Source organism: Desmodus rotundus, chromosome 8, assembly GCF_022682495.2.
Source record: "Desmodus rotundus isolate HL8 chromosome 8, HLdesRot8A.1, whole genome shotgun sequence".
Lineage (NCBI taxonomy): Eukaryota > Metazoa > Chordata > Mammalia > Chiroptera > Phyllostomidae > Desmodus > Desmodus rotundus.
In genome coordinates this window covers 52,977,278-53,003,734 of record NC_071394.1, presented here as the reverse complement: position 1 = coordinate 53,003,734, position 26,457 = coordinate 52,977,278, and the positions used below count along the sequence as shown (strand labels likewise).

General features: G+C 37.5%; 1 protein-coding gene across 5 annotated transcripts in view; it reads right to left on the bottom strand.

Moving 5' to 3' along the window:
* PRKDC (protein kinase, DNA-activated, catalytic subunit) overlaps window positions 1-26,457 on the bottom strand; it is a 202,964-nt gene that overhangs the window by 111,085 nt on the left and 65,422 nt on the right. For all 5 annotated transcript variants that reach the window (XM_053929460.1, XM_024578234.4, XM_045186077.2 and 2 more), the window contains 9 exons: window positions 17,722-17,816; window positions 15,893-15,992; window positions 14,605-14,738; window positions 11,376-11,630; window positions 8,108-8,331; window positions 7,180-7,388; window positions 6,636-6,768; window positions 6,038-6,196; window positions 5,006-5,209 (listed from right to left, as the gene is read on the bottom strand). In XM_053929460.1, the coding sequence (XP_053785435.1) occupies window positions 5,006-5,209; window positions 6,038-6,196; window positions 6,636-6,768; window positions 7,180-7,388; window positions 8,108-8,331; window positions 11,376-11,630; window positions 14,605-14,738; window positions 15,893-15,992; window positions 17,722-17,816 (1,513 nt within the window). The remainder of the gene's footprint in view (window positions 1-5,005; window positions 5,210-6,037; window positions 6,197-6,635; window positions 6,769-7,179; window positions 7,389-8,107; window positions 8,332-11,375; window positions 11,631-14,604; window positions 14,739-15,892; window positions 15,993-17,721; window positions 17,817-26,457) is intronic.

Here is a 26,457-nt window from a genome sequence, read left to right as displayed (position 1 = left end):
CATGATACCAAAACCAGGTAAGAAAATACCAAACATACCAGACAAGAAGATACCAAAAATACAAGAAAAAAAATTTACATGGAAATATCACTGATGAACATAGATGCAAAAATCCTCAAGAAAACAATAGTGAACCAAATTCAGCAGTACATTAAAAAGACCAGACACCATGATCAAGTGGGATTTATCCCAGGGAGGCAAGGTTGGTATAGTATCTGCAAATCAATTTACGTGAGACACACCACATAAACAAAATGAAGGATAAAAAACCATGATCGTATCAACAGATGTGGAAAAAGTGTTTGACAAAATTCAGCATCTACTTATGATAGGAAGTCTCAATTAAGCGGGAAGAGAGGGAACATACTTCAACATAATAAAAACCATATATGACAAGCCCACACTAGCATCATATTCAATGGTAAAAAGTTGAAAGTGTTTCCTCTAAGACTGGGAACAGGACAAGGATACCCACTCTAACCACTTTTACACTGGAAGTCCCAGCCACAGCAGTTGATCCAGGAAAAGAAAAGGCATCCAAATCAGAAAGGTAGAAGTAAAAATGTCTCTATTAGCAGTTGACATATTACATATAGAAAATCTTAAAGACTCCACTAAACATATTAAAAATAATCAACAAATTCAGAAAAGCTGAAGGATACAAAAATCGATATTCAAAAATCTATACTCCAATGACAAACTATCAAAAAAATAAATTAAGAAACCAATCCCATTTAAAATTGAATCAAAAAGAATAAAATACCCAGGAATAAACTTAACCAAGGAGATGAAAGACCTGTACTCTGAAAACTAAAAAATACTGATAAAAAATGTAAAAGACATAAATAAAAATAAAGACATTCCATGCTGATGGAATAGAAGAATTAATATTGTTAAAACATCCATACTACACAAAGAAATCTACAGATTCAAAATTCCAATGGCATTTTCACAGAAATAGAACAAATAACCCTAAAATCTGAAGGGAACCCCAAGAGACACCAACTAGCCAAAGTAATCTTGAGAAAGAACAATTCTGGAGGCATCACACTTCCTAATTTTATATTATACTACGATGCCGAAGTAATCAAAGTAGTATGGTACTGGCATAAACACAGACACACAGATCAATGGAACAGAATAAAGAACCCCCAAATAAACCCACACAAAAAAATGGACAAAGGAGTAAAGGATATATAAGGGTGAAAGGGTAGTCTCTTCAATACAAGGTGCTGGGAAAATTGGACAGCCACATGCAAAAGAATAAAATTTGACCCCTATCTCACACCATACACAAAATCAACTCAAAATGTATTAAAGACTTGGATAGAAGACCTGAAGCTATGAAACTCCTAGAAGAAAGCTCAGAGGGTAGGACCCTTGACATTGGTCTTGGCAATGAATTTTTGGATTTCACACCAAAAGCAACGGGAACAAAAACAAAAGTAAACAAGAAGGACACGACACTGAACTGAAAAAGCTTCTGCATAACAAAATCATCAACAAAATGAAAAGGTTCAAGTTATCAGAGAAAACATTTGCAAATCATATCTGATAAGGAGTTAATATCCAAAAATATAAATAACTCATATAACTTAATAGCAAAAACCAAACAATCCAATTTAAAAATGGTCAGAGAACTAAATAGCCACTTTTCTAAAGAAGACATACAGATAACCAAAAGGTACATGAAAAGGTGCTCAGCATCACTAATTATCAGGGATATGCAAATTAAAATCACAATATCACCACACACCTGTTAAAATGGGTATTATCAAAAAGACAAGAAATAAGAAATATTGGTGAGAGTGTGAAGAAAAGTGAACCCTGTGTACTACTGGTGGGAATGTAAATTGGTACAACTACTATAGAATACAGTGTGGTGGTTCCTCAAAAAATTAAAAATACAATGATCATACAGCAACTGCACTTCTGGTTATATACCTGAAAAAAACAAGACCATTACCTAGAAAGGATGTTCACTGCAGCATTATTTACTGTAGCCAAGACATGGAAACAATGTACGTATCCATCAACAGATAAATGGATAAAAAAGATGTATTATGTACAAAGAACAGAATGTTATTCTACCATTTGAAAGAGGAAATTCTATCAATTGCCATAACATGAATGGACCTTGAGGACATTATACTACGTGAAATAAGCTAGACAGAGAAAGATAACACTGCCTGATATAATATATGTGGAGTCTAAAAAAACTACACTCATAGATATTGAGAACAGACTGTCTGCTAGAGACAGGGGGTTGGATAGTTGAAATGGGTCAAGGTGGTCAAAAGGTACACACTTCCTGTTACAGGTTCAGGGGATGTAATATACAGCATCATGACAATCTATCAGAAAGTTAACAATATTGTGCAGCATATTTAAAAGGTGGTTAGAGTAAATCTTAAAATTTCTCCTCACAAGTTAGAAAACGATAATGATGTGAAGTGAGAGATGTTAACTGAACTTCCTATGGCTATCACTTCACAATGTACGCATATTGTACAACAATCAGCTTGTTGTACAGTGAAAACTAATACAATGGTATTTGTCAACTACATCTCAATAAACCTGGAAAAGAGAATATCCATTAATGAGATTGATTACAAAATAAATAAATAAAATTAGTAGCTTTCTAATATACATCTTATAAAGAAAATATTAAAGGAAAATATTCCATATTCCGTTTACATTTGCAACTAAACAGCATATAATATCTAGAAATGGTTTTAACAAGAAATGTGCAGGAAATAAGTAATTCAAATAACATTCTACCTAAGAGTATGACAAAAGATTTGAAAAGAAGTATAAGATTTGAATGGAGAGATATACTATAAAAAAGTAGGCTTAATTTTTTAAAGAGGTCAATTCCATTTAAAGTTTCTCTATACATAGTATATTATCAATCAGAATCCCTAAATGTTGTGGGGAGGGTGATGAGGAACTTAACAATGATTCTAAATTTCATTTTGAAGAATAAACATGCAAGTATATCTAGAAGACTTCTGATAAACAAAAAAATATGAAGAAGCATTGCCTTAGTACATGTTAAAATGTATTTTAAAATTGCTGAAATTAAAACAACACAGTACTGACTGAGAAATACATAGTTAAGTAACAAGTTAAAAATGTTCAACCTCAGATCCAAGTATGTATAGGGATTTAGCATTTGAAAAAGTTGGAATCTTCAATCAGTGAGGAAAATATGCATTACAGAATACATGTTGTCCAATATGTAACCATCTGGGGAAAAATGTCATTTACACAATGCTCTTTATATTATTTATATTTGTTTTAAAAAAGAAACCATAAAGGTAACAGAAGAAAATATAGGCAGATTTAAAAGACAATATAGGGACAGAAAATGCCTTTCTCCAAAAGACAGAAATAATAAAAAGTAAGTGAGGTTCACTATAAAAAAATAAAATACTTCTGTACAGAAGAAACACCCTGAATGAGAATGGACAAGTAGATGGCCAGTAGGAAAAAGTCTTCAACATAGAGAGAGAGGTCTACCATGCTCAATGTACGAGAATCTCTTACAAATAATAAGAATGTATAACCCCTCGGAAAAAAACAGAAAAATACAGCATATACCAGAAATACTTTGGTTGTTTAAAAAAATTAGTGGGAGACCAAGAGTTGGAGAACTGACATTAAACTAATAAGATAAAAGTACATAACAGAATTCTCCCAATTACTTACTTATTTGTTAAATAATAAAATGTTTGTGTTATGGTACAAAGTACTCCAAACTTTACTATATTGCTTAAAGAGCTACTTGTATTATATACTAAAATGATTCTAAATCTTCACTAAAGGTCTTCCTTAAAAAAAAAAAAAAAAGTACCTTACATCAACTATTCCTAGGGTCCTCCAGTCCCTCTGTCCAGAGACTCTCCAGTGTCCTCAAGTGGGGAAGGGTCAGTCCCCTGTCCATCCGGCATGACTAACCTTCAAGCAGTTTTCTTCTTTTCAGTTTGTCCTTCGCACCCCGCCCTCTGTCTTCTCCAGCTGCCCAGGGTCTCCTTCACCCGGCCCCTTTCTGAGTTCCGCAGCACCATGGGCTGCCTGAGTTCACACTTTCTTGGACTCTGAAGTCTGTTAATGACAACTTGTGCTTTGCCTTCCAGCTTCCAAAGCGTTGCACTCTTGTCCCTTTTCCTTTCCCCTGTGCCCTTTAACATTGTACCTTTTTTGAAAACCCTGTTTCTGTCATTTTAAAGGTATCTGAGGTAGAGGTAAATGCATATGATTTTTATCCATCATCTTTACCAAAGGTATGAGTAGTTTAAATCCTGAAATTGTTATATTTTCTGAGTGTTGTGACTATACTATTATTTTAATTCTAACTTTAAAAAATACAAATTCCTAGTGCAATCTATCACAAAATATTCCCCTCTAATAGACAGCAAGCACTGTTTGGAATAAAAACTTAACCCAGTAGGAAAGTACACACTCTTCCCTTAAAATTGTCATTCTAACAGTTAACAGTTTCTGCTTGTCTACAGACCAGATTAAATTTCAAAATTGTGTATGTTTAGCAAACCAGAGTCAACAGTATATTAAATACTGATCTCCAAAGGTTTGATGTGAGGTGGCAAAGTGGGCTATAACAGGAACTTGCAGGAAATGACACCAGAATGCACAGGACCAGCTAAGTGCCGGAGGAGAAACAAAGGCAGGCTTGGGCCTCAGGACAGGTTTATGAGCTCCATTGCCAAATCTTGACAAAAGTCATTATCCTGTCTGTATAGCTGTGCCTTATATGATTAGGCCTAGAGACTGCGGGAGAGTGAGAGATTAGAAAAAATAATGTTTCAACATCTATTATTAACTATTCATAAAGGCTCTGTTTGCTTCCTTCAATTTTGTTTTTAAGCATTGGCAAGAGCTTTAAACCTTGCACAAAGAAATCTTGTTTTGTTTTTAATAATATATTTCAGGAATATAAGCATTATATACTTAAGAAAATATACTTAAAGTAAAATTTCATTACCATTTTGGGATTCTCCACAGATGATTTCATAAGCTCCAATACAGCAACATCTAGATTTTTCAACAATTCAGTGTTGACTGTTTCTGAGAACAAGCTATAAAAATACTCCCCATGATAGAAGCTGACGATGCTTCTCTGGGAGCCTCCGGAGGATGGCATGGACAACACGGCCGCATCCAGGAGAAGGCTCACTAGGCACTCACACTGCGAAGGAAAAAGAGAAGCGCGATGATGGGAATACACATCTTAAAGATTACAGAAAGACTCCTTCATAGATGGCTATTAACTTAAAGTGGAAAATCACACCAGAGCCGGATATTCAAAGGTCTGGGTTCAAGTTTGAATTGTATACATTTCAATGAGTCTCCATTTTCTAGGTTTCAATTTCAGAAGGATATCTTCCCTTACTCATGTTTCCCCCAAATGGCCAGACATCTTATTGCTGCATTGAAGGGAGAGTCTAGTAACGGTATCATTTGACAATTCAAGCATGTAACTTGTTTACATTAAGTGGACAAAGGAGCAAAGAGGTTTCTGCTGCAGGAGGAAAGATGGGTCCAATGGAGTGAACACACAGTACTGGCCGGCAGGTCTCAACTACAGCAGCGAGGGTGGAGGCCAAGCCTGCATAGTTCAGACAGACAGGGAAGATGTTTCAGTGTGGTGCCTCTGGGATTACGGTGTCAGGAGCCTTCCCAATCAACCGGCTGGAGAATCACCAGGGGCAGGGGAAAAGAGGTCACTGTGTCAACACAGTTCAGCTTTAAATTCACAAGACGTTCTCTACCTAAAGTCCTTTTGGAAACAAAGAGGGATAGACAAAACCTCAATTTAAGAGAATGCTGTTATATATTTATTTGTTTGTTTATTTATTTATAAAAAACCTTTTAGAAAGTCAGTTCATGTAAATTAATTAAAGTACTTGTGCAGCTAAGAATTTATCCAACTAAATTCCTGTTTTTAAAGACAGAATGCATGTGAGTTACATATTGACATTATTAGGGTAGAATAGCATGTAGCTCTTTTTCCTACCAGTCCTCCAAAAGCAAAGGCCAACTCCAGAAGTCCACTGGCCAGTCGCTTACAACTGGGGTCGAGGGAAGGAAGACACTGTTGCTCGGGTCCAGGTGCAATGCTTTTATAAACCAGGGAGAGAAGTTTTGTGCCAAGAGAATGCTTCTGATCTACAGACTAAAATAAAATCAACATTGAAATATGCAGCAATAAAATATTTTCTCCAAAGCACAGTTTCACACCTTTCATTAATTAAAAATTCCATTATGGCTAAGACTGACGACTGCCTTCCAATTGTCAGGAAAATTTCAGCCAGCTCTGCTGTCCAGGCTGTATGTTTCATGGATGCCGCCCAGCCACAAAGGCACAGGAGCAGTTAAGTTCTTCAGAAGGCAGCTGGAAATATTCAGATATCCTTTATTATATTTTCATTTTATATTTATAAATGTTTATATTTATTTTCATATTTATATTTCTGGTAACACCTACATGACTGAATCAAGTATTTCTGTAATTCTCATTTCAGCATGCATAAAGGATGTTTTGAAAAGAATATAAATAATAGACTAATTAGCTTAATGAAGCTAAGAAAAATGTAAAAACAAAACGTGGTTACCTGAGATGGTAATATAACATGCAAAAATCCAGCTTTATGAAGCTGTTTGCAGGCTGACACGATAGACGACAACTTGGCCCTATCCACAGAAGCATCGGGGCCATACAGGTCAACGGCACAGAGCTCCTCGATGCTGGCCATACGAGAAAGGCAAAAAGGAAACCAGATGAGTGCTCATCTCATTCAATTATCAGGACACACTGGAAAATGTGTGTGTTCTGTTGTAAATGTATTTACTAACCGCCCGGCACCCAAATTCATTACCCAGCTCTGGAAAACAATCACGGGCTAATACAAAACAAAGGGGCCATGAAAATTAACACGGGGCTAAGCCACAGGCAAGGCTTTCGTGCCCTAAGGGGCAGGGAAGGCATTTGCCAAGTGGATGACTTTCAAACTGACAAGATCGTCTGTACCAGATGCTCCACTGATGAGATGCTTAACTTGAAGAAATGGAGTTAGAGTGGACGTGCACAGAGCTGCCAGAGCACACTGCAACCTTCAATCCCACAACACTGACCCTCAGCATGCTCCGAATGCTCACCTCTGTGCTGTTATCTTCTCCTTGAGGTGTTTCTCTAGGATGTCTTCATATGGGGACTTCTTTAGTGCTTCCATCAGGTTCACACAAACATCAGGGAGATGGTCCATAATGTGGACATCACTGATATTGAAACCTATGCTTGAGGGCTCACATAGAGTTCTCACCAAAAGTTTCATAAGGCTTGTGTTACATAAATACTTCTCAAGAAGCTGTAAAAGACAGATTTGAATAAAAACACACTTATCAGTTAGCATGTAGATTTTCACAACAGTGTAAGGCCCACGAAGTTGGGAATTTTGCCTCGCTAGGGCAAGGGTTGGCAAACGTTCTCTGTAAAGTGTCAGACAATAAATATGCTTGGCTCTGTGGGTCATACGGTCTCTGCGGCAATGACTTGACTAACTGCCATTATAGTGTGAAAGCCGCCATAACGACAGGTGAACACATGAACCTGGATGTGTTCCAATAAAGCCTGCTCTACGTGAGCAGGCAGCAGGTAGGACTTGGCCCAGGGACCACAGGTTTCCAACCCCTGGTTCAGGTCAATGTTGCACTGGCAGGACAGAACGTGGTACACAGTAGGTGCTTAGTGTATATTAGCTAGATGAATTGACTGGAGTTTGTTTATATAATAAGCCTGACAGATACATTTATAAATATTTGCTAAATGCATGTCTCCTAAGGCGGATGTTTGATCATAGTATAAAATGAAATAATACAACAAAAATTTGGAAAAATTATTTGTATTTTATTCACACAATGGGTATCTGAAGTAAAAAATAAAAAATTTTATTATCTTCAAGAACAGATAACTCCTGCAGCAATGGATAGTTCTAACAAAGCAAAAGCCACTTCTAATAAGTACTGACTGCATTGTTCCAATGCCAAGTACTACCCTCATATTAACAAAGCAGCAGGAGTGACCCACCTTCCCGCCTTCTGGGTGGATGCTGAGCAGCGTTGTGGTGAATTCCATAATCCGAACGGCAATTGTGCATTTGCTGTAACTATATCTCTCTTCCTCCTGTGGGCTGGGTCTGTCTCCTGCTGCCCCAGTGCCAAAGCACTTCTCGGCTGCCATGCTGTCATGCAGAGCAAGGCTTTCTAAAAAGAAAGCCACTGCTTCCCAAAGTGAAGACTGCGTTTCAGTACCTGGAAAAAAATGCATTAAATTATCAACCTTTTCTTCCTTCTCAAGTGAAGGAAGCAAAGGTTAATGTAATTGCTTCTTTAAGTAGAGGCATGATGTCAGAACTCAAAAGTTCAATAAAAGCTGAATAAAATGGCACTCATTTCTTCTCATTTCAAAATTTCAGAATTAATACCACCCAAATAGAATTCAACTTTAAACTCATAGAGTAACAACACATTTATGGAAGATCTGGTCTTGCTTCTCCAACACTACCTGTAGGATATAAATTAATATGATCTTTTTGAAGGGGAATTTGGCAAATCACACCAAAAGCTTTTTTTTAAATGTGAATGCTAGTTTCTATCATATGCTGAAAAGCTCATATACTTTAACCCAGCACTGAAATTTATCCTAGTGAAATAATGGCAGAATTATGAAGATGTTCTTGTAAGGATGTTCATTTTATCACTGTTCTTAATAATGAAAAAATACAAACAACCTAAATGTCCTTCAAAGGGCAACAGAGAAACCAATTATGGCAGTCAACTGCAAACAGGTGTATTACAGAATCAATTTCCGATCCACTCCCAAATGAACTTTCTCATAAAACTCATCTATCTGAAAGGATGATTGTGCTGGGTACTCCTTTACCATCTCCACCCCTTTCATGATTGCTCTTCTGTTTGACAAAGGAAACACAGATACACCTTCCTTCTCTCCTCGATCTTACTGTAGTTTATTGTCTCGGGGACAAAGACCTTCCGAGCTGCAAAGTGATTATTTAAAATAGGGACACACGCACTGAAAGAGTGAGTAAATACAGTAACTGAGTCAGAAGTCCGTTTATAAGTCTGGATGTTTCCAACTCTTTGTTTTTATAAAACTTTAAAAAATTAATCAAGCTGTCAAATTATTAAAAATAATTTTGGTGACAGGTCACTATGTATTTAAAGAATGGACAGGAATACATTAAGAATTACATTCTCAAATACCAAATGTTCTTGACAACAACAGACCGTGAACTGTATGACACCTTCCAACTGCAGATTCGTGAAACACGAAAAATTAGGCATTTTAGAATTATTCAAATATGGCACATGTTTCTATGAACATTTGTAGTATTAAAATCTAAATAAAACAAAAATAGAATTCTAAACATATAATTTTACTTTCTATATGTAATAATTATAAAAATGTTTATTATATTTATATTATGATGGTGGTAATGAATGCAATGTGCCCTAGTAAGAAAGTAATGATAACTCAACACAGAAGTAACATTTAAACAAACAGATCCTTTGTTCCAAAGACACAAGCAGGGTTATATGTGAAAACATAAGCATAAAAGCAAAGTACTTTAGAATAAAAAAATGTTAAGAGGAATGAAATAGTAATAATAATTCAAGGACTTTGCAAAATTTCCAGTAAAGAAAGTGTGTTTTAAAGCTGATTATGTTGACTATAAAACTACTATGGTATTTAGGGTCCATTGAATATATTTTTTTTCATGTAAAATGTTAATAATTTTATACTAAAATGTCAATGTTTACAACACATCAGAAAGATATAAGGAAAGTATAATTTTTTTTGTCAACTTTAATGTTTGAAAGAAACATATTGTTTTTAATGTCTCTCTCCCCTGACAGGGTAAACAAATAAAAGTTTTAAGACTGCTTAGTGGTAACACATTCACATAACTTAGAAATACGTTGTCATTTAAATTAGAACAAGCTATATATACTAACATAAAAAGATGTTTAATATGTTGTTTCTTTTTAAAAAACAAATTATAGTAAATCATGTTAATCATCCCATTAACTACAAAAATGAAAATTTAAAAAAATGTAATGCATATGTAAAAGTTTTAGAAAAGTAAACACTAAACTGTTACAGTGTTTATCACTAGGAAATGTGATTAGGGAAGGGGTTTTGCATATTTTCTATGCTACTTTCCTTGTTTAAATTTTCAAAATGAGGGTATATGAGAGCTCTTAAAACAATAAATTTAAGGTACTATTGGCAACTGATCAGCTACTATTGCTGTTTTTAAAGTTTCACAACTTTCTGACCTATTGTTTTGAGAATCTCATGTGAACAGCCATACTTTCTCAAAGTGGTGTAAAATCTCTTTTCCGGAACCCCGCATGGACGCATACATACACATTACACACTCCGCACGATGCCTGGCTCTCCCATCCTCACTCTAGAAGGAAAATATCCTGGCTCCTTTCCCCAAATTCCTATAATGTGGACTTCACCACTGACAATATAAAAGAGAGAACGGTAGTTCCTTTAGTCAGCTGCCACCACCACTAGAGTAGATTCTCCACCTATGTTAGAAATCAATTAAATAACCATGTTCTGAATGGCAAGTCTGAGATTCAGCTCATGAGAGAGAGGATTTAAGTGAAACCTCAGAAGACTAACATATGCCTGCTCAAAGAACCCTGAAGCAGAGAGCACATCTGTCAGCCAACAGTCAGCTCCAAAGGTTCTAGGCTCAGAGACTTGTACCTCCCAAAAGCCACCTCCACCAACAGATCCCATTTAAGTCACTAGAAGGATGGAGCCCACCTGTCTTCTTCCCAGCATGGGTTAAGCAACACACAAAACATTCCACATTACATTGGCCTTCTCTGAAATCAATGTTGTGACCGTCCTACAATAAAAATGCTACGAATAAACAACAACTAGGAAAAGACACACTATAAAGAAACATGGAATAAAATCATAAAGCCTCAGATCAGGAAGAACTCTTTTAATGTACTGCCTGGATACAAAACCCTCAAAGGTGATTTTTATAAGAGGGTCAGGAACCTACGGACGGGTCAAAAGGACAGGGCATTATAGCCTTAGTTGTGTCATCTATATTCACACCCTCATTGTGGGAGTAAGAGAGCAGATATAGCACTTTGCATATAGCACTAAATAAATGACTTGTTATCACCACTGTTACTATTATTTTGTGATAGCAGCAAACTAACCCAAAACCCCACTGACCTCTTCCCCAGAGTGACTCCAGGCAGAACTGAACGACACTAACTTAGGGGTAAGCTTTACCTACCCAGGACCTCGGATGTTTCCAAGGTCTTCTCTTCAATGAATGTGTTGTAGCACTCCAGTGCCGCCAGGAGCATGTCCATCCACTGCAGGGTGGCTCTCAGACTGAACTGCCCTTGTACATGGAAGAGGGTTGGCTGAGCGAGGATGCCTGACTGCTGATCACAACCTCCTCCTCCCCCCTCGAATGTGTTTATGAGAAAGGAAGCATCTTCTTTCTTGATAGTATCTTTCAGCCATAAAGAAGGGGATTTGTTGCCTTAAAAGAAGAAACAAGATTAAACACATATAAATAATTTTCACATAATCAAATTATTTAATCTAACCACTGTGCCTATTTAGAAATAGCATCCCCCTGAAATAATGATGATAAGTAAGTCTTTCAGTTAAAAAGCGTAACCAGGCCAGAACAGGACTGGCACAATATTTCAAATGTGGTTTCCCATAAGAGTCCCACATAAACTATCTACCAAAGCAGCATAACTTTAAAATGATGCAGGATCATCTTTTTTTTTTTTAACTATACTTGTTTGACTATAATTACTGCCAAGAAGTATTTCCACCAAAAGCCATTCCCTTCAGTTTCTTTAAACATTGTAAAAATAGTTGGACACTATTTGAATAGCTATAAATTTCATGCCCTTTCCTTTGCCTTTATTCTTAAATATTATTATTCCTTTTTTAATGGAATTATTTAAGAAATAAACTCACACAAAAACCACTGTGACTCTTAGGTTCCTGTCCTGGATGTGCTACCTCCTGGCAGTGGGAACCTGGCTTCCTCTGGGTCTTAGTTCACTTATTTGTAAATGAGAGCCACAGAGTATCCCCCTCTGAGGCTGTTACAAAGATCACATGATTAAAGTAGTGAACATTTTAAAAAGTGCTTAGAATAGCATCTACCATACTCAGCTGTTGTGTTTATTAAATAAGAATCAAATGATCTGCTTGTTAAAAGGTATTTTTCAAGAATTATTTTCTAAATTAGAGAAAAAAAAATTATATTTTGTATTTTCTCATATGAGAGGCTCTGAAAGGTTAAATCATTTTGAGCTAATGAAGTTAGTGAAGAATCCAAAACAGTAATGTAACTCTGAAGTATTAAGAAAAAAGTCTTTCTATTGTGTCAAAAATATCCATCACTAGTATAAGAAAAATATTAATATCATGTTTGTAGGTTTTGTTTTAGAAAAAAGTGTTAACAATAAAGCTATAACAAGTGAAAATAACATTTTTAAATTCTACATTAAGTGCTAGCTAAGAGTGATATAAAGCACAGAAATAAAGGACACAAAAAAACAGATCTAAAGAAAGAAGAAGACAAGAACATGAATAAGAAGAAAGACAAAGCTGAGAAAAATAGGGAAGCACATCTGGAGAACTTGGGAACTTCCCAGCTCTCCACTTCTTTTTCACTATCCTCCTCGTGACTGTGGCACTCGCTTTCGGTACAACATGTCCCATTCAGAATAGAAGCCCCTGACACATGCCATAGGGACACACCTGCCCCTGTCATTGCATCCCACTGATCTGGGTGTTGATGTGCTCGGGACCCCCACTCATACCGCAGGACCTCTGGGCACAGAACCTCTAATCTAAAAAGATGCCTAATGCTGTCCCTTAAAAACCAGTGGAGGAAAAGATAGAGAAGAGGGAGGCAGATGCACCATGGAGGACGCAAAAAAGGTAAGTCAGAGAATGTTCATTAATTTATAAAAATTATACATTGATAGCAGGCCAAGGTTCACCTACTTGGCACCCATTGTTTAACCAAAACAATTCTAAGAGAGAGAGCTCATTTATTTCATTGAAAATATATGAGGTCCCTATTAGAAGCAATTGGAAAGAACATCAGTAGAAATGTCCGGGATGCGTCAAGTTGACATCACTAGAAATCACGTGGGCCGGAGAGAGCCAGAGACCCAAATGTGAAGTAGGGCTTGCCAATGAACGGTTCTACCTGTGCAACATCTGGGCCTCAGTTGCCTGTAAGAGTAATAAAAACATGCCCCACGCCTCCACCCATTCACTCTTCACTGATTTTACAGGATTGGTGATTTAACTATGAAACAAATTTTAAATGCTGTAGGCAAACATAAAATACAAATAAACAATTCTCTAAATTAAAAACACATATATATTTCCACTATAAAAATTATAGTATAGCAGGTAAATGTATACTATATATTGTATACCATATAATATATAGTATGAATACAATTATAATAGATACTGTCTAAACTATGGTACGGGGGACTCTTTTGTCCCTTAATGAGGCTACAGTCCCTGAAACCGGGCATGACGGCTCCCAGCACATAACACTGTGACGTATTCCATAATTTAACAAAAAACTGAATCCTTCCAAGTTCTAGAATTACATGAAGTAACGTTTCCCTCTTCATCCATGAAGAAAAAGCCAAAAGTAGCACTCCACCCCATTTTCTAAAGAGAACTGGCTGTTCTGCTATGCTGTACGCCGCCGCCTTTCTCACCCAGATGCGCGTGCCAGGGCATGTGCTGATTCTAGACTAGTACACAGTGCACTCGAAGTGGGTGAGCCGGGGCCTGCACCCGTCCTGAGGCACAGCTTCCCCATGCCAAAGCTACCAAACCTGGGGTTGAACATACTGGAGAAAACAGAACAGATTTATTCCTGAGAAGCTTAGTAACTATTTCAGGTCTATTAAGTTCAGTATAATGGTTTAGTGCAATAATTACTGAAAAGCAAAGGTCCACTTCTTTCCTTTAATCTCGCAATGATCTGAGATCATTCAGACTTAGGAGACTGGCAGTTTCTTATTAATTACATATTAATATAAAACAAGTGCATTACTTCAATAACAGTAAGATTTTTAAATCTTAACTGAGTATCATGTTAACAATCTGATTCTTCTTTATTTCTTTTAAATGGGATAGAAAGCAAAAATGTAGTGGAATAAAAAATGATGCTGGGGAATTCTAAATTTACTTTCTCTGTACCATCTAACATCAAAAGAGTGGTTTTTTTTTCTTTCCTTCTCCAAATCTTTGAGAAATATAAAGCCATAATTTATCACTTGCCATAAAATTGATCTGTAATGATTACTGAACATATTTATTTTTTATATTTATTGGAAACATATTATTTGTTACATTCACGTAAATAATGGAAAGATCACATTTTAAATAAGTATGCATCTTTAAACTACTTGTAAAGCAAAACCATCATTAATATGGTATGAAGGTCACCATACCTGGCAATAAAGGAACAAATTTATAAAACAGTTCCATGGATTTGTGTCGACATTCTGTCTGGGGCCTCCCACAACTGGCTAGAAGCCACTGGACCACATCCGATAAACACAATGTTGCCACAGGTGGAAATCCTCTAAATGGAGATAATACATGGTATATGATATACAACCCAAGACTCAGCATTTAACTGACCCAAAAGTCTAAAAATCATAAACTCAATTTTGCTACTCTGATATATGTAAAAACCTCATTAAAAGGCATTCAACTTATTTTAATGTGTTATTGTTAGAATATAATAAAAATATTACAGATTAAATAGCCTTAAATGGTGCTTAATTTCATTTTTTTTGAGAGAAAAATTTAAAAGCATTTCTTAAAAAACCAGCATCAAGTGTTTTCATGTTTCCTTTATACTATACTTTAAAACAAAATAGGGTTTAAGGTCTAAAGCAGTGCTGCTCAAATTGTGGTCCTTGACCAGCTGCCTCAATATTATCTGTAAACGTGGCAGAAATGCAAACTCTTGGCCCCACCTCCAACCTACTGAAAGGTTCTGAGGGTAGGGCCCGGCAACCTGTGTTTCAACTAAACCTCCAGATAATTCTGATGTATGTTCAAGTTTGAGAGCCAATGATTTACAGAGATAGAAGTTAATGGAAGAATCTGGAAGAATAAATTTTAAAATAGAGGACATAATACTACCCAGTCTACATGAGCCAATGCTTTCACAGAGTAACAGCCACCAGCAGACACCAGAGTTCCCGACATAGATAGATGCAGAAGGGCTACTGCGAGGCACACCCCCATCCTGCCTGAGAATGAGCCCTTGCTGGGATGGAAATGGGAACACAGACTGGAAACCACTCAATAACCTAGCCTTTGTTTTGAGCAGCTTTATCTCTTAATTGTATGATTCCATGTCTGTCAAAATCTTACTATTTCAATATTTCAGTTCTCATATTTCAATTACTCCAAAATAGTTCATGAATATTTTAGTCAAATAATTCCATATTGAATTTGTATTCAAATTAGTGCAAAATAAATTCTCAGTTACAAAAGTAATTTTCAAACTGTATAAACTGGGATCAAATTATAGCTTAAGCCAAATATTTTCAAACATAAAGCTTTTTAATGTGTTTGGAAAACTGACTCTTCATTATATCCACACATTCCTTGTTTACAAAACTAATTGTTCCTATTTTCACACATTCCTCCTGTATTCTCTTTATTCACTGAGAATTAATTTTATGTTGGAGGAAAAATGGAAAATGAAGCAATATTACATACCGTGGCCTACGTCGTTTTTTTTCTTCATTTAAAGAAATGTGCTTCTTTTCAATGATACGCCTTAGGTGATCAATGGCATCACAACACTGTTGAACTGTACCTATTTTCAAATACAAAAGCATATTTCCAAGGTTGACTATTATTAATAAATTAATATTATATATTTATTGGTCTAATTTTTAATTAGAGATAATTTTACAATAGAATTAGTATCTTTTCATACTTCAGAATATAAAATTTAAATAAATGATTAACACTGCATGTCTAAAACCAAAAATTAATCCCGTATTTATGAATGGAAGACAGGGAGCGGGGACTGGATGAAAGAAGGTGAAGGGATTAGCGAAGAACATATATGCACAACCCACAGACACAGCCAACTGTATGGTGATAGCCACAGGGAAGGTGGGTAGTGGGGACTGAGTGGGGTGGGCAAACGGGGGGAAATGGGGACATCTATAAAAGTCAACAATAAAAAATTTTTTTTTCAGTGCAAGATAGGATAGCGCACACTCACACATATAGCAATACCACACTGAATTAGAAACGGCTCCACCAGCCCATCAGCTGGCCAAAGCAGTCTCATGTAATGGATTTCAGATGGAAGAGACTTTGCATGTATTACAAAACCCACATACCACACAAAAGCCTCTGCACCTCAATTTAAGGCTTTTATTTAAGGGGTATAACTTCATGACATCCCCTTCTTATGTAAGTTGAACGATATTACAACTTAATAATATGACCACCATAAGAGGATGGAAATAAAATAGTAAAACCATCCACAGATACCTAGGGTTATTTAGGAAAGGAGCCTTGCACAACTTGTAACTTCTGTTATCAAGAAAAAGTTTCCTTTCTATGCTTTTTAAATATGGCAGTGATTTTTAAAAAAGTGAAGTTTCACTTATTGAAAAAGTAACTTATATAAGATAATAAGATAAATAATACAATAGTAAGCTACTTTATGGCAAGGACTAAATTTTAAGCATTTGTGTCTAATGTGGGCTATCAACATGAAGGCTAATAAAGCTCAACTTGTCCTTTAAAAAAATAAACATAAGCCAGTATCTGAATAAATGAAAGAGAAGTTCTACCACAAGCAGCTTTGTGACCTCTATCAGTGCTCACACTCTCTGGGTCCCTGTGTGCTGACTAGTACGGAGGCTGAATGGGGAGATCTTTAAGAAGTCTTCCAGCTCAAAAATTCCATGATATTTTTAAGTACTTCTGGATGGAAGTTAATTGTAAAGACTATCATTTATTATTCTCTTAGCTACTTCAGCCTATTCCCGACTGAACTTTTTAATTTCTTAATTATGGTCAAAAGAGTTTTATCATAATCTTGTAATGAGGCCTATGTTCTACTTTCTAAATTGTCAGTAGTGAGTTCAGAGACACTGACCACATCTCCGGGGTTGTTACACCCAGCTTTCCTTACATCGTATCGTACAATCCGTACACTTTCACATTTTATGGCATCATAGCAACTGGTTGGCTTCACTGGAACTCACAATAAAATTGTCCCACGTGCTCTGGGCGGGATCTCCCACCAACCTCAGTGGTGGGTGATCAAGGGTCAACCTCAGTGGCCACCAGGGGTACATGGTGAGTCTTACAGAAGAAGGGCTGGCAGCCTCTTCTACAAACTGGAACTGAGGTACTGGAGGGGTGTAACTCCCCTCATATTTATCACCCTAAATGGGAGAGTTGAGAAGAGCACACCACAGTGTGACCAAAGTAGCTGAGGCTTAACCCGAGTGCAAAAGCTCTTAAGACTTGTAAGGCACACAGAATTGGCATGCATAGGAAGCTCAGATAAAACCTACCTAAGGCTTTCTCATCTGCATGTGCTAAGGCCAGACTTTCCATATATGTAACCAAGGCTTCGAACACGAACTGTTCTACCAGAGACTCTTCTTCCCTGTAAAATAAAGAATACTGATTTTTACATAAGAAAACAATGAAGCAGAAAAATGAGAACAAAAAGTAATGTTATTAAACAATGAAGACATTAATTTGTTTTTAAAAAATGTCTCAAATGTTTTAAAACATAAAACCACCTAAAATATTTTCAGGAAGAAAACTTCCTCAAGAGCAGACCAAAGATGACATATATCAAAAGAGGAGGCACTGGCTTTTTCTCCATGTACAAGTACCCCTCTCTCCTCCTCTTGTATCTGCTGCAATTGCTCATAGCACATAATCTTACAACTTCTGTTCTGACCACACTTTTACACGTTTCATTAAAATTAAATGTAATAGAAAAGACTACCTGATACCGCATCTATATTCTTTTAAAATAAAGGAATTTTAAAAGCTCTCAACCTATCCAAAAATAAGTCAACACCAAGAGTTAACTCTAAGCCTTTCACAAGCATATCCAGTAAATGTAAATGTCCGTGGACCACTTACGCAGAGTAAACTCATGGGCTGGCCAAAGACAGAAGCTAGATCTCTCATTGAAAAATATAATCTTTAATAACATAAGACAGTGAATATTTAAGTATACAAAATGACAGGTATAGGAACTAAGCCTCATAGGAGTTCAGAGGAAACTAAGCGTAAAAAGTTCCAGTTGTGTGAGGAAGTGCTGGGTCACAGCATGGCCACTGCGAAGGAGCATTTTCCTGGAACAAACAAAACCAGAGAGTGGTGCTGGAGAATGGGGAGGACTCAGAATAATAACTGGCATTTGGTTTGGCAGAAATATCATCCAAATCAAATTTGACACTGAAAAACGAAAGATAATGCCCAATAAATGAATGGTATGGGCACAGACATGGAGCACAAGCTGAAAAACAGGCGTCACACTGGCAAAACTAGGAGGTTCGTTTGGAAGAGCAATTTGGGATGAGACTGCAAAAGTTAGAGCTGAAGTTTAGAGGTCTTCCAAGGTCAGACAAAGCACAAGTGTTTTTATCTTAGACACCAAAACCAGTTAAAGTAGGTAGATTGAGAGATAACATGACAAAATGATACTCTAAAACCAGTCTCTCCAAAGGTGTGCAAAACATTTCATTACCATGCAGAAAGGAAACAGAATTAGTAAGATTTCAAAATATTGATGTCTCAGATATCTTTTCTCAAAGAGACACCTAGAATGCAGTCCAACAATCCAGAGAAAAGGAAACAGAAGACCGAACAAGGAAAGAAATAAAGAGAATAACTAAGAGAATTGTCAAGGAGATCCAGACAAGAAAGTCAAGTAGGAACCCAAAAAAGAGACTTGTAGACAGCTGTCTCCACGAGGACACCATAGTATGGGTTTTATGATCTGGACAGAAAGGCCAGGTGAGCTCAATTGAATTCTTCTTCTTGGGAATCTGGCCCACCTACGAGCCCTACGATGGCCATGTACTTGGAAGCTTTTCTCCTGTTCATGTTCAGCCGCCATCAGCTGACAGTGCTATTTCACCCCACAAGAGAACTCTGGTGCTGTGACCTGCTCCTGACAGACAGGGGTAGGACACTGAGAACTGAAAAGTAGAATTAAAGGGTGGTCCACACCCTGTGACGATATTTCTCCCAGATATCAGTTGCTGGTCTACTTCACACCATTTCTAGACAGCTCTGCTTCCCAGAATTAATGATGGCCCTTGCCAATGTACAGTACTTCCTTGGAACAGGCTCCTGAAATTCCTCAGAAAAGCTGGAGCCGTTTCCATCAGGTAGAGAATCTCCTGGGATCCATCACCTAACAGTGATGATCCCACTACCACATGCTTACACAGTTGTGTCTACGCTTCCTGCTTTCCAAAACAAACCTAGAGACTTTAGGGTACATACAAAAACAATGAAACAGAAAAGAAGAGCAAGGGAATAATTAACACAAATTTCAGGATAATGAGTAACTTATGGCAGGGGAGGTTCTAAAATATTAATAGTATTCTATATCTTAATCTGTTAGTAAGCAAAAACATCTTTTGTCATTATTACTCTACAAAATTTACAAATTTTAAAAGAGGTGTAATTGATACATAACATTATATTAGTTTCAGGTGTACTGCATACTGATCTGGTATTTGTATATAAGAAAATGATCGGTTTCTTCAAGGTTGTAGTGTAGAGGGGGCTGGTAAGAGGAAATAAGGCACAAACCCAATGAGCAGGACAGAGCAGGCCAGATTTTTCGCAGTCGTTCTCCATCTATGTTTCTCGTGTGTCTCCAACCAGTCGCCCCCTTTGCACTTCAATGCAAAGTAGCGCCGCAAGCGCCCCACGTCTGCACGCCGCGGGGGGAGGGCAGGGCTGACACCACTTCCTCCCCGAGGCAGCGGACTTGAGCCAAGTACAGCCCAGTGCAAGGCGTCCCCTTCCCGGCCCGTGCCCCGACGCTGACCTGCACCCTGCCTGCGCCCCGGTCAAGTCCATCACCGCCGTCAAGGTGAGACAACAAAACCTGGAGTGCTGAAAAGACTAGAGTTAGACCGTGTTAAACATATAAACGTCAGCTCAAGACCAGTGAGCACAGGAGAGTAAGGAGACGGCACCACCGAATCCCATTGGCATTCTACCATAGAAGTTCATATCATAAACCCAGGGAGTCAGAACAAAGCAATTTAAGAAGCAGAGGCCAACAAGAAGAGCCTCACAAACAATGGGAAGACAAAGAAACAATTCCCAAAAGAAAGGAAAGGAGGAAGTCTCAGAAAGAATACTAACCAAAAAAGAGGCAAGTCAACTATCAGATACAGAGTTCAAAGCAATGGTCATCAGGAAGCTCACTGAGCTCTCTGAGCTCAAAGAGAACTACCAGAAACTACAAGGAAACTACAATGAACTCACTGCAAACTATATCAACATGAAAAAGGAAATAGAAAATACCAACAAGAGCCAAGAGGAAATGAAGAATACAATTTCTGAATTGAAGAACACAGTAGAAGGAATTAAAAGCAGACTTGATGAAGCAGAGGATCGGATCAGCAAGCTGGAGGATAAAGTAGAAAAAAACACCCAGAAGGAGCAAGAAAAGGAAAAGAGGCTCAGAAAGAATGAAGAGGCAATAAGGGAAATGCAGGACAACATGAAACGTAACAATATCCGTATAATAGGAATACCAGAAGGAGAAGAAGAAGAGCAAGGGATAGAAAACCTGTTTGAAAAAGTAATGATGGAAAATTTCCCTAATCTGAGGAGAGAAAAAGTCACCCAAATCCAGGAATCACAGAGAGTCCCAAACAAGAGGAACCCAAAGAGACCCACTGCAAGACACATCATAATTAAAATGGCAAATTTCCAAGACAAAGAGAGGATCTTAAAGGCAGCAAGGGAGAAAAAGGAAGTAACATACAAGGGAGCCCCAATAAGGTTAGCAACTGACTTCTCAATGGAAACGCTCCAAGCCAGAAGAGAATGGCAAAAAATATTCCAAGTAATGAGAACCAGAGGCCTGCAACCAAGACTACTTTACCCAGCAAGGCTCTCAATCAAGATAGAAGACCAAATAAAGAGTTTCCCAGACAAAAGAAGTCTAAAAGAATACAGCTCCACCAAACCAGCTCTGCAAGAGATGCTAAAGGGACTGCTTTAAGGAAAGGAAGGAAAAGAGAAAGACAGAGGAACACAGGTAGGAAATAATGGCAATGAATAACTACCTATCGATAATAACCTTAAATGTAAATGGATTAAATGCTCCAATCAAAAGACATAGAATAGCTGAATGGATAAGAAAACATGACCCACACATATGCTGCCTACAAGAAACCCATCTCAGGACAAAAGACTTACACAGACTGAAAGTGAAGGGCTGGAAACAAATTTTCCAAGCAAACCAACAGGAAAAAAAAGCAGGGGTAGCAATACTCATATCAGACAAAATAGACTTCCAAAGAAGGGCCATAAAGAGAGACCCAGAAGGTCACTTCATAATACTCAAAGGAAGAACCCACCAAGAAGACATAAACATTATAAATATATATGCACCCAACATAGGAGTACCCAAATACATAAAGAAAATCTTGGAGGATTTCAAGAAAGATATTGACAGCAACACAATTATAGTAGGGGATTTTAACACCCCACTATCAAAAATGGACAGGTCTTCCAAACAAAAGATCAACAAAGATATTGTGTCACTTAACAATACCCTAGAGGAAGTGGACTTAACTGATATATACAGAGCTTTTCATCCCAAAGAAGCAAAATACACATTCTTTTCAAGTGTCCATGGAACTTTTTCAAAGATAGACCACATGATAGGACACAAAGCAAGCCTCAACAAATTCAAGAAAATTGAAATCATATCAAGCATCTTCTCTGACCACAAGGGTCTGAAACTAGAAACCAACCCCAAGGGTAAAAACCCAAAACACTCAAAATCATGGAGACTGAATAGCATGCTATTAAACAATGAATGGGTCAAGAACGAGATTAGGGAAGAAATCAAAAACTTCCTGGAAACAAATGAAAACGAACTCACAACAACCCAAAACCTATGGGACACAGCAAAGGCAGTCCTGAGAGGGAAGTTCATAGCAATACAGGCCTACCTTAAGAAGTTAGAAACAGTTCAAACAAACAACCTAACCCTATGCCTACAAGAACTGGAGGAACAACAACAAAGACAGCCCAGAGCAAGCAGAAGGAAGGAAATAACCAAGATCAGAGCAGAACTAAATGACATAGAGACTAAAAGCACAATTGTAAGGATCAATGAATCCAGAAGCTGGTTCTTTGAAAAGATAAACAAAATCGACAAGCCTTTAAGTAGGCTTATCAAGAAGAAAACAGAGAGGATCCAAATAAACAGAATTAGAAATGAAAGTGGAGAGATTACAACTGATACCACAGAAATACAAAGGATCGTAAGAAATTACTATGAAGACCTGTATGCTAAAAAATTTGAAAACCTAGATGAAATGGACACATGTCTGGAAAAATATAATCTTCCAAAACTGACTGAAGAAGAAGCAGAAAACCTGAACAGACCAATATCAGCAAAGGCAATTGAAGCAGTCATCAAGAAACTCCCATCACACAAAAGCCCTGGACCAGATGGCTTCACAGGAGATTTCTACAAAGCATTTAAGGAAGAACTAACCCCTATCCGTCACAGACTATTCGAAAAAATCCAAACTGATGGAAGACTCCCAAACTCTTTTTATGAAGCCAACATCATCCTAATCCCAAAACCAGATAAAGACACAACGAAGAAAGAAAACTTCAGGCCAATATCGCTGATGAACATAGACGCTAAAATTCTCAACAAAATATTAGCAAACCGCATCCAGCAATATATTAAAAAGATCATCCACAATGACCAAGTGGGATTCATCCCAGGGATGCAAGGATGGTACAATATTCGCAAATCAATAAACATAATACATCACATCAACAACAGCAAAGACAAAAATCACATGATCATATCAATAGATGCGGAAAAAGCGTTCGATAAGATACAGCATCCATTTCTGATAAAAACACTCAGCAAAGTGGGAATAAAGGGAGCAGTCCTCAACATAATTAAGGCCATATATGAGAGACCTACAGCCAACATCACACTCAATGGACAAAAACTTAGAGCTTTCCCACTAAGATCAGGAACAAGACAAGGATGCCCTCTCTCACCACTCCTATTCAACATAGTATTGGAAGTCCTAGCCACAGCAATCAGACAAGAAAAAGCAATAAAAGGCATCTAAATTGGAAAGGAGGAAATGAAACTGTCACTGTTTGCAGACGACATGATAGTGTACATGGAAAACCCTATAGACTCCACTCAAAAACTACTCGACCTAATAAATGAATTTGGCAAAATACCTGGATACTGAGTCAATACCCAGAAATCAAAGGCATTCCTGTACACCAGCAACGAAACATCAGAAACAAAAATCAGGAAAAAAAAATCCCATTTGATATAGCAACAAAAAAAAATAAAGTACTTAGGAATAAACCTAACCATGGAGGTAAAAGACCTGTACTCAGAAAACTACACAACACTGAAGAAAGAAATTAAGGAAGATACAAACAAATGGAAGCATGTACCATGTTCATGGATTGGAAGAATTAACATCATCAAAATGGCCATACTACCCAAAGCAATTTATAGATTCAATGCAATCCCTATTAGAGTACCCATGACATATTTCACAGATATAGAACAAACACTGCAGAAATTCATATGGAACCATAAACGACCTCGAATAGCAGCAGCAATTTTGAGAAAGAAGAACAAAGCAGGAGGGATCACAATACCTGATATCAGACTGTATTACAAGGCCACTGTAATCAAAACAGCCTGGTACTGGCATAAAAACAGGCACATAGACCAATGGAACAGAATAGAGAGCCCAGAAATAAACTCAAATCTATACGATCAATTAATATTTGACAAAGGAGGCAGGAGCATAAAATGGAGCAAAAACAGTCTCTTCAACAGATGGTGTTGGGAGATCTGGACAGCTACGTGCAAAAAAATGAAACTCGATCACCAACTTACGCCATACACGAAAATAAACTCAAGATGGATAAAAGACTTAAATATAAGCCGTAACACCATAAAAGTCCTTGAGGAAAACATTGGCAGGAAAATCTCAGACATTCCACGCAGCAACATCCTCACAGACACATCCCCTAAAGCAAGGGACATAAAGGAAAGAATAAACAAATGGGACCTCATCAAAATAAAAAGCTTCTGCATGGCTAAAGAAAACAGCACCAAATTACAAAGAGAACCAACAGTATGGGAAAACATATTTGCCAATGATACCTCAGACAAGGGCCTGATCTCCAAAATATATAAAGAACTCACACGACTCCACTCCAGGAAGACAAACAACCCAATTAAAAAATGGGCAAAGGACTTGAACAGACACTTCTCCAAGGAAGACATACAGAGGGCCCAGAGACATATGAAAAGATGCTCAGCATCACTAGCCATCAGAGAGATGCAAATTAAAACCACAATGAGGTATCATCTCACACCAGTCAGAATGGCCAACATAAACAAATCCACAAACAAATGTTGGAGAGGATGTGGAGAAAAGGGAACCCTTGTGCACTGTTGGTGGGAATGCAGACTGGTGAGGCCACTGTGGAAAACAATATGGAATTTCCTCAGAAAACTAAAAATGGAACTGCCCTTTGACCCAGTAATTCCGCTGCTGGGATTATACCCTAAGAACACTGAAACACCAATCCAAAAGAATCTGTGCACCCCAATGTTCATAGCAGCACAATTTACAATAGCCAAGTACTGGAAGCAACCGAAGTGCCCATCAGGAAACGAGTGGATCCCAAAACTATGGTATATTTACACAATGGAATTCTACGCAGCAGAGAGAAAGAAGGAGCTTATACCCTTTGCAACAGCATGGATGAAACTGGAGAGCATTATGCTAAGTGAAATAAGCCAGGAAGTGAGGGACAAATACCATATGATCTCACCTTTAACTGGAACATAAGCAATAGAAGGAAAAAGCAAACAAAATATAACCAGAGACATTGAAGTTAAGAACAATCTAACAATAGCCAGGGCGGGGGTGGGGGCGGGGACAGTGGGTAGAGGGGATTACAGGAACTACTATAAAGGACACATGGACAAAACCAAGGGGGAGGGTGGAGAGGGGGGAGGGAGGTGGGTTCATCTGGGGTGGGGTGGAGGGATGGGGAGAAAAGGCATACAACTGTAATTGAATAACAATAAAAAAAAAATGATCATCAGTCAGTCAACTCAATATCTGACACCATATAGTTACCAAATGTTTTCTTGTGATGAGAACTTTTAAGATCTAGTCTCTTAGCAATTTTCAAATATGCAATGCAGTATTATTAACTACAGTCACAATGCTACAGTCATGACATCACCTCCCTGTAACTTATTTATAACTAGAATTTGTACCTCTTTGCACACCTTTACCCATTTCACCCATTCCCTCTCGCTGCCTGTGGCTACCACGAATCTGTTCTCTGTATCTATCACATTTTTTTTAGATTACACATATAAATAATATTATCAGTATTTGTCTTTCTCTGCTTGGCTTATTTCACTTAGCATAATGACATCAAAGCTGATCCATGTTGTCTCAAATAGCATAACATCCTTTTTCTTTATACCTGAGTAATATTACATTGTATATATATGAGACATATCTTTAGCCATTCATCCACCAGTATACACACTGTTTCCATGTCTTGGCTATTGTAACTAATGCTGAAATAAACATGGGAGTGCATATATCCTTTTTCCTTCAAGTACATTTTATTGATTATGCTATTACAGATGTCCCATTTTCTTCTGCCCTTTATCTACCTCTGCCCTACACCCCCCTCCCCCACCACCATTCCACCCCCCACTTAGTTGATGTCCACGGCTCATACATTTAAGTTCTTTCTCTTCACCATTTCCTATACTATTTTTAACCTCCCCCTGTCTATTTTGTACCCACCAATTATGCTTCTTATTCCCTGTACCTTTTCTCCCATTCTCCCGCCACCCCCTCCCTGCTGATAACCCTTCATGTGATCTCCAATTCTGTGATTCTGTTCCTGTTCTGGTCGTTTGCTTAGCTTACTGTGTTTTTGCTTTTGTTTTAGGTCTGGTTGTTGATAGTTGTGAGTTTGTT